This window comes from Asparagus officinalis, chromosome 5, assembly GCF_001876935.1.
Source record: "Asparagus officinalis chromosome 5, Aspof.V1, whole genome shotgun sequence".
NCBI classification, from domain to species: Eukaryota; Viridiplantae; Streptophyta; class Magnoliopsida; order Asparagales; family Asparagaceae; genus Asparagus; species Asparagus officinalis.
This window is the reverse complement of record NC_033798.1, coordinates 121,731,790-121,741,624: the sequence shown is the minus strand read 5'-3', so window position 1 is coordinate 121,741,624 and position 9,835 is coordinate 121,731,790. Positions and strand designations below refer to the sequence as shown.

Genomic DNA, 9,835 nt, shown 5'->3' with positions numbered 1-9,835 from the left:
ACTGCACAAATATGACAGTTACCCAAAGAGAATAAAAACACAATGTCACTCCGAGTTAAGCGCTGCTGTCCAAAATCGTAATCCAGAAATCCGAAAATCAAAATATCTTTCAGCAACAATTTATAGGGGTAACGCAAGTCACCAAATACCTTTATTTTTAATTATCTTTACCAATAACATTATTCAGCTTTTGCACTCCCATCTATTGCATTGCTAAAAAATAGAAATTGACAGAATATGAAGCAGATTGCTGCTATTGAACTTGAATAATTTACAAGAAAAAAATTGTTTATTTAACGCCTTCTAATTGAACTAGTATAAGTCGGAAATGGTAAGAGCAAACAATATCGAAAATCGCTACTCGTTCCTTAATTGTGGCTGCCGCTGCCGCTGATGGTTACAGGTACAACCTCTCAAAACTGCACGAGAGAGCTTCAGATGTCCTAGCAATTTTGAGACCTGCAATATTAAGAAGGTCGAACAGATCACAATTGATTCACATCATTTACAGTTAATTCAATCCCATGTATTAAGAACCTATGGGGAATTCAGATGTCCTAGCAATTTTGAGAATACATGTGAATGAATGAGTGAAACAAAAAAGATGCCTGCTACTATAGAATGAAGGCACATATCTGCAGAGATTTAAGAGCACAAATATATGCTCCATTGGATCCAGTGGCGGACCCAGGAATTTTATGAAGGGGGCCCCAAGAAATTTAATAGCTAAACAAGATACACATATATTTAAGGTTATTTTAGAATTTTCACCACATAATTACTGCAGGATTGTGGATAGAAATCCTCTAGTTTGATTGTTGCAGATAGAACCCCAGTACTACTGCCGAATTGTGAATATGGCTATAGTACTACGTGTAGTTCCTCAATTAAATGCACATTGAATTAACCATGAGGAAACAATTAATAGGCTTTGAATATTTGATGACATCTTAGCTTATTTCTATTGCAAGAGTCAAAACAATAACAAAGTAATTCTTAAATTGTCTGAGACTATTGAATTGAGCGATCATGTATGGGATGGACGTGTCATGTCATTGAAAAAACCCTAATAGGCTAAAACTTAAATAAATTCAAACAGGGGAAAATAGACAAAACCAAAGAGGGAAAACTAGACAAATCAAAAGAGCAAAATTTTAGAAATCCTAAAGATCAATTAGGTATTTATAAAGTTAATCAGTAGTACAAGTGTGAAGTTAGAAAACTCAATGGGATTGCACTACGAGTTAATCTCTGGAAGTGGAGCAAACGCGAACCACGAGCATAGGAGAGCTGAGATGATCTCTAGAGTTCGTGATTGAAGTTCCTGAGAAAAACTCAGTTACGAGGGATTGCAATTGAAGCTGGTGATTAGTCCCTGAGAAAATCGATCAAAATTCCTTATAAAAACTCGATTGCGAGGGACAAATCTCTGAAGTACTCAGCAATATCAACTCAAGTTATTTGAAGCGAAATATCATGATATTCACTTACTACAGCACCAAAAACAGAGAGAAGTAATAGACTATAAAAGTGATTTAGGGGACTGATATCAAAATATGAAGACCTTGAAGCTATGTCAACATAGTAACAATTTAAGGGACCAGTATCTAAAAAGCTCTTTTTTATTGGTTGCTTCCTGTACGATAAGAAGCTCACGTGAGTTTTGTTTTAGTGCAGACACTTTATGTTGTAGCCCCCCTCAATTTAGCATTTGCAAATAACTAGTACCTCCTGTTTTTTTTTACTGGGCAAGATGGGGCCAAGGCCGCCTGGGCCACCACGTGGGTCCACCCCTGAGTGGATCTAAAACAACGCAAGCTAGCCTCAACTCTAATATTATAAACAAGAATTAATGTCACCACATTGACCATTATATAGAGTTAGCAGACTTATATTCTTCCATCTTTTGATGTCCATCATTGGCTGTGGTTAGGGCTGGAAATGAATCAAATCAAATAATTACTGGTTAGGGGTGTTCTAAAGTCGAAATATTGTCCACTTAAATCATCCCGCTTTCATAAGGTGAACATCAATCTCCTAAATCTGACCAGCCTGACTAATGATTTATCTGGTCTGAAAAATATCTCCCTATAACTCATTTCAACTCTTCAAAAGCTTCAATTTCTTTTCTATATTAGCACTATGTTCTCTAGTCTTCTTAACTAAGATGATATCATTGGACCAACATATACAACATGGAAACTCTTAGTAAAAAGATTCCATAAATTCATCAACAAATGGGCAGAATGAGGATGTGCCTCTGATGCAAACCTCTGATGATAGGGACCTAATTGGCTGTGGTTAGGGCTGGAAATGAATCAAATCAAATAATTACTGGTTAGGGGTGTTCTAAAGTCGAAATATTGTCCACTTAAATCATCCCGCTTTCATAAGGTGAACATCAATCTCCTAAATCTGACCAGCCTGACTAATGATTTATCTGGTCTGAAAAATATCTCCCTATAACTCATTTCAACTCTTCAAAAGCTTCAATTTCTTTTCTATATTAGCACTATGTTCTCTAGTCTTCTTAACTAAGATGATATCATTGGACCAACATATACAACATGGAAACTCTTAGTAAAAAGATTCCATAAATTCATCAACAAATGGGCAGAATGAGGATGTGCCTCTGATGCAAACCTCTGATGATAGGGACCTAGCTTTTCTCCCATCGTCCAACAACCTGCTGCCTAATTTTTTAGGTGCCCTAAATCAGATGAAGTTCTGCCAGTTATAAAACCGCCCGTGCTGGATATTCCTTCCTATGGACCTGTACAAAAGGACAGCAATGAGAAACTCATTTATTCTTCTTAACGTCTGAAGGACTGTTCAATCTCAAGTAAACAAGCTTCATTTGATTTCTCAAATTTAATTAATTAATTTGATTCAGGAAGGTCTGCTATGTCCATATAGTTTTGCTATATGCCTATCTATATTTATTATCAACTTTTAGCCTTTTGAATTCTCTTAACAGATTTTTTTATTGGATAGTAACAAATTAACGATAGATTAACAGGTTTGCGGATATTATTATTGTGTTAAGGGTCATACTCAAAGCTTCTTCCTTCAAAAATTCTCCGTCCTCACCAAAACTCACCACAGGCACACGAATACACAAACACACGAGAAAATACCTAACCCAAAAAAGAAAAAACACAAAAACAATCACACCACCGTGAGCACCTTGCATCTACACAAAGACAAACAACAACAATAATAACAAATTAACCTCCTTCCTTTCTGTTATTAACTCTTCAATTTCACATCATCTTCCGCTTCCTTTCCTTACAAACTCTTCATCAATCTTCAGTGCTTGCTCCACCTTTTCCGTGTGGTAACCCCAACCACCATCTCATCTTTGTACCACCACAAGTTCATTACCTTGAGCCCTTTTCTAGTGCTTGACTCCTTTTGCAGGCTCTCGAATTTCCCACTTTTAGCTACTTATATCAGCAGTTATCCTAAACATTACGCTAAAACTATATAATGCAAATGAAGAAGGATGTTAGGTGGATGGCTGATAACTAGATTACCCAGGGGACCACTCGAGTATGTAGGTCTATTTTTTGTTGTCTTTTAGATGGAAATACTTTTGTAAGATAAATGTAGATCTCCCCCACTTCTACTTTCAATCTACAACAATATTAAATGATAGAATTTAATTATCATTTCAAATGAACATTATAACGTGAATTGAGGGAGGTAATGCCAAAAGTTTTAGTTTGTTTTATATGCAAAACATTATAAAATAGGTTTAATTTAGGTCAGATCTAGCTTCACACCATTTTGATACTAACCTGAGCAACTGCTAATTAAAAAATTAGCAGTATCTCGTTTCAGACTGAACAGGATTTTTATTGCTTGAATGCACCCCAAACCCAGTTCTTGAGTGAGATTTGATCTAAGCCTGGTTATTAGCTCCATTGTACTAAGCTTCATTTTTCTAAACTCAAGCAAGGGAATTGCGAGGCTAAGCAGCTGTAGCTGCAGCTTCTGGACCTTTAACACTAAGAAGAAGTGGCAAGCGCCAGGTCTGGTCTATATCTCCTTCTCTCTCTTCTCTCACATTTCAGTTCAGTTTAAAATTGGGGTTTATTTCCAATAAATAAAACCTTTAGTAAAACAATGGAGATCACTTCAAACTTCAAACTTGGCAGGCATAGAAGAAAATTTCCTACAAATAAATTTAGCTGCTAAAAACATTTTTTGTAATAAAACAGGTGCTCAAAGGTCTACTTAGGCCCCCAGGGCTTGCAAGAGCTATTATTCATATGAACTGCATTCTTACGAAGCCCAAATATCAAAACAAAAAGTGATACTGGCCAAGTTATTCCCTAAATTTAGCAAAAAGCCAAAACTATCTAGATTCTTTTCAGCAACTAACATGGTTAACTGTGAGCAACTGCTGTACACAAGAACTGCAGCTTCTGAGAGCAGAACTTTGAGCAATTACAGTATACGGAAAACCAGTATATGCTCACTAAAATTGATAAGGCAATTTCAGAGGCCCCTTCCATGCCCTACTGAGCTTCAGAGATCAAGATGGAGCTCGCCACATCCCTCCCCTGAATCCTGAAGCAAATCTTATGTTGCCTGTGTGATACACTGCACCTCAGTTATCCAACACTCCCACCCCGCGGCCAGGGGCGGTGGGGGGGGTGGGGGGGGGGGGGCAAAACACACCATGCTGCACACAGAGGGAAGAAAATCACCACCAAGAAGAATAAAAAGTAGAGATAATCTGGAAATACAACCCCTTCGTAGGCCAGCCCTTCACACCTACCCTCTTGATATAAGGAATTCAATTAAATAATATTACCTAATAGAAACAAACTTAGATTGTTTAACCTACTTCCAGGTAGGGAAAAGTGCTAACCTAGGTTACCCGGACACTTCATCTAGGCTCCCGTGTCCATCTCCTTGTCTGACACTCCTTGGACACTTCTTGGACACTTCTTGAATGTATACATACATTTATTCAGACATGTAGTCAATTATATAACACACTTTAATTCAAAAAATTCGTGATATACTTCTTGAACATATATCATACACTTCACCTCAAGTTTATGCAACTCATCGGACTCGGGACAGGTCCATTTTAGCACATGTCTAGTTCATAAGTATGATTTTTAAGGATCATTTGGGTCTCTAGTTCAAAATCAAGCGATTTTTCAATTTATAATCTACTAGATAAAAAAACAAAAAAAATTGTATAAGGATTTTAGTTCTCATAACATGTGAATGAAAAGCAATATCAACCTCATATAGACTATTAAATTTAATATGTATGTACACAGCCGCGTCTCCGTATCCTAACTGTCACAATTTTTCCGTGTCCTGTACCCACACCCGTTTCCATGTCCGCACCCGTATCCGTGCAACATAGGTGCTAACTAACTATCACAGTGGTCTGTGATTCTCCTAAGTTGTCACAATTTATATGGGACCCTAGAATTACACCCTTTCTTATTGACGCATCAAATACTCAGAAGATATTATTAATCCATAAAAGTTACGCCTTTGTATCAAAGTTCTGACTCTGAACAAAATTTAATTTAAGAAATTCTTGGCATAATCGAGGCATTCCACTCCCTGTCTTAACCTTTTAAAGCACACATTAAAGCGAATTTTAATTTTTTTTTATACAAACACAAATTTGTACCCTTTCCTCCTGCCCCCATCAGTTCCGTTATCTATTCAGATCACCTCAGAATAATAACTACCAAGTTTATTTATGATTCAAAAGAAAAAGAACACAAAGAATAATGTTAAAAAAACAGAAGGATATCTATTATGAAGATAGTGTGTTTAATAAGATATGATCAAGCAAAATGATTTAGCATAAGGGCAACCAAAAATCGTGATGAACATACCTCCATGTGGTCAAGGTCCCCTCAAAGAAAAGGAAAAAATTGCCAATATCTGTATAAAATCAAGCTGTGGGCCGTGTCATTGTCGATAAGCCACGACCAATGGGAGAAAAACCTTGCTCTCCAATATCTGTAACATCATCTATTGCTCCTGTTTACCAGTAAGGCATCATAGTGAGGTCCACAAAAATGAAAAAGAGGGGAAAACCAACGAAAAAGAAGGGGGGGGGACTACTTCAAAAAACAATATACTGAAGTGGATTAGAAAACTAAGCGCCTGATATGATGCAGGTAAGATCATATATGATTCTCCTCCTATCTATGTAGATGATTGGTATGAAGAGAATGTTAGCCCTTGAAAGATTAGCAGTAGGCATACTGGGGTGGGATCATTCAATCCTCATTACACTTTTTTTAAGGGCAAACAGACTTATTGATTGTGGTGATAGTGATACAGTACGAATATAAAAAATGGTAGGTGAAAGGAAAAGAAAGTGACTATAGAACTTATATACCACAGACCTGTTCACACTAGGGCTGGGCAATCAATCTGTTCCGTCAGTTTTGGATTTGTTGATTGACTTGTCACTTATTTTATTTATTTATTTGTCACTCGTTTTATTTATTTATTTGTCAATTGTCACTTATGATGTTTTTATTTGTCAATAGTCACTTATTTAATATATAGATTTATTTAACCGAAATTTAAGTAGAATTTTGATTGGGGCCCTTTCGGTTTGTCTGAACAGTTACTGAAGGCTTCCTCTTCTCCAAAAGTTTACTCCCCTGTGCAGACACGGAATGAATTTGTGCTATCAAAGTAATTGAGAAACAGGGAATATCAGCACCTAAAGGAATATAGTGAAATCAGGATTGGCAAACTTTGACAGGTCATGCTCTTGATAAACTGATGAATCTATCACTCGCAACATCCAACATGCTGAAAAATCTCTATAAACCCAGTCAATCACAAAAGGCTGAAACTTTAACCAATAAATCTTAAAGCTAGCATCTATGTGTGTGTGTGTGCGCGCGCGTGTGTGTATAGAGAAGAGACAAATCAACTAGAAGATCGCTGAGAGCTGTGAGAAATATTGACTCTTGAAGCAAAGATCAAACAGTTTCCACGGACAAATTCTTCGCAGAAAAAAATATTACCCTTAAAATTTTAATGTCCCAATCGGTACTCGAAAAAGCCTTCTTGCCACTATTTCTCATCTGCTGCAGTAGGATATACGAAGCAAAATAATATACGGATGACCAAAAAAATCTACTATTGCCTCAATACATTCAATTCTTACTGGAGAGAGGAATGAGAAAGAAGAAAAAAGTTTGCTTTGGAAGCAGAGCTGTAGAGTCAGGATGAGGCAAAGGAAATTTGCGGCTGCAGGAAGATAAAATGGCCAGCTGGTGATGAAAGTAGGGCACTCCGGGTTTTTTCCTGAACCAAGAGTATAAACAGGAGGCGGCACATAGCAGTACTGCCCCAAAGGAGCTCAAGACTTCTCCACTCATCGTGATACATAAGGGCAATATGTGTTCATTTGGTACAGTTTGAGATTGTTTCATTCCAAACCCGACAGATCGACATACAAAAATGAAATGAACTGGTAAATTGTGTCAGTTTAGTCTGTTTAGGCAGTTCGAACTGAGTTATGCTCACCTTGAATAAAATCTTGTAAACATTATTAATGTTTACCGGCATTGTAATACTTTGCTTTCTCATGCAAAAGAGCAATACACTAGTAGGTAGCAAAAAATGTTGTGGTACAACTAGAGTAAACAATAAACTAATTTCAAATATAAAACACTAAACAGCCCAGCATATTAAGATATATGTTGAAAGGAGAATTTTTTTTGACTTAGATGACTTACCAGAGGCATCTTCGCCTGTTTGAGCTCCAGCCACTCCAATACATGAAAACAAAGAATTATCATCTACCTTAAGATGTTCATATGCCATGTATACATCCTCAACAGTAGCAGCTTCATACAGTGCATTTAAGTCTTTAATGCATGAAATATCCTGCACCCATAGAGAAATGTCACGAAAACAAAAGAAGGAAAACAAACCTGAATAAGCAGGAAGAATTTACATTGCTATCCATTGGATTTAGGCCTGGCCAATAAACGTGGGTACCATATCAAGTGGTTCAAATTGGGTATCAATTTTCACAATCAAGTGTATTATTTGAAAGAAGCAAAGGTCCAAAGTCAATGTATGTGTAATACATACATCAGCTGGCGGCAAAATGAACATTTTCTGTACATGTTTATTTGCTCTACAGTCCATAAGCATCAATACCGTAAAATTGGGGCACTTGGCCCTTTCAATTTCGATGTGTGGTTCAGGGTCAATACTTCGGACTTTGATTTGCATGCACTACTCATAGGTTTGGACAACTTTTTATTTATAAATTTTTCTTTTAGTTATTGAGAAATAGCTAAAAAAATCCTAATATATGCCACTCACCAGCTTACCAACCCCCAACCGCCAACAAACAGGTACATACATTACTAATATCAACAGAGATCTACAGACTTTACTTGGAACGGTTTGGAAGTGTGTCTTCATCACCCAAAAGTAATTAAGGATACTAAGAATTGAAATCCACTTCATTAACTTTGATCTGCTTTATTTAGTAGCAATAAACCAAAAATCAAAACCTTGAGCATTTTTCACTCCGTGGATCACGTAGCAATAGAAAAAGGACAAACAGTATGTTTCTTAGATCTATGGTCAAAGTCTCTCTATATCGACTCTTGAGTCTTGTTAGAGTCAAAATATCCAAGGTCTTAAACCTAAACAACTTCATGCTTTCAGCATTGTTGCATGCATGATACATAGGCGCAAAAAAACAAAAAAACAAAAAAAAGAAAACAAATAGACATAATATCCTTCAACTTTTTGTTTGGGCATTTTAAATGACAAACATCAGTCTGAACGGAGTAGCTTTCCCGTTTCAGTGACTGATCATGAGATTTAGTGGGAGTTGCAAACAAAGAAGCCAATTTTGTGCATGTCTATCTTGCATGGGAATGATAATCATACAAATGATATGATGGAATACAAGGGTGTATGGACATGCCATCAAAATTGATGATGTGAACCGGTTATTGTGTTTCACATATTAAAACATATGTGAACATGTGAATAAAAATTCAGTGAGTGTTTGGCCAACCACTGTTATGTGCATCGCAAGCTGAAAAAAAAACATTATAAGGGCATCAAAAGCCAACCATCTCAGAATTGCTTGATCCATAGGATGCACAAGTACACACATAAAAAGATTACCTACGCAGGTATGGTAAAACTTTGCTTAAAAACAACAGAATATGACTAGCCAGCAGTCTTCAATTTTTGTTTGGATGGAACTATTAGGAAGTCATGAATTGCACGAGTATTTCGCTATATTTACAGCCGCATGTCACAGTTAGCTTCCAACTTCCAGTACCCATGGCGAACAGATTGACATTGGAGTTTGCTCATTTTGAGAGTGAATAGGAATTTATTATTTTTCCGATAAATTACATGCAAGACAAAATAGTACATTTTGATCAAATCAATAAATATAACATCATACAAGCCATTGCAACCACATGAATCCTACAGTTAAAAGTTATAAAACAATCCACAAAGCAGATCATACATATGAGACAAGTTGTTATTTCCATAAACAAATAGGCAGATTACAGAAAAATACAACAGTGCAAAGCATCATAAGCTGACAGATGATATAGATCCAGAATTGTATACAGCACAAGCTTATGTAGCATACCTTTCTTGGAGTGGATGAAGACTGCAAATGTGCCAGTAACCCTAGCCAGTAAGCATTTGTCTTACTTTCAGCTTCGTGCTTCATTGTTAGGGTCCTTTTTGCCTGACATATAAAAGATATATTGTTAATGATACCTATTAGTTTATTATTATTATTATTTGTATGTGTGTGTGTTATTTT

General features: G+C 36.5%; 1 protein-coding gene across 1 annotated transcript in view; it reads right to left on the bottom strand.

Moving 5' to 3' along the window:
- The window catches only part of LOC109841010 (stromal processing peptidase, chloroplastic), a 38,655-nt gene continuing 28,949 nt past the window's right edge, over positions 130 to 9,835 (bottom strand). Inside the window, exons 22-26 of the mRNA XM_020409850.1 lie at positions 9,656 to 9,757; positions 7,752 to 7,902; positions 5,880 to 6,027; positions 2,644 to 2,773; positions 130 to 459 (exon numbers count right to left, since the gene is read on the bottom strand). Of these exons, the coding sequence (XP_020265439.1) occupies positions 5,939 to 6,027; positions 7,752 to 7,902; positions 9,656 to 9,757 (342 nt within the window). The 3' untranslated portion in view covers positions 130 to 459; positions 2,644 to 2,773; positions 5,880 to 5,938. The remainder of the gene's footprint in view (positions 460 to 2,643; positions 2,774 to 5,879; positions 6,028 to 7,751; positions 7,903 to 9,655; positions 9,758 to 9,835) is intronic.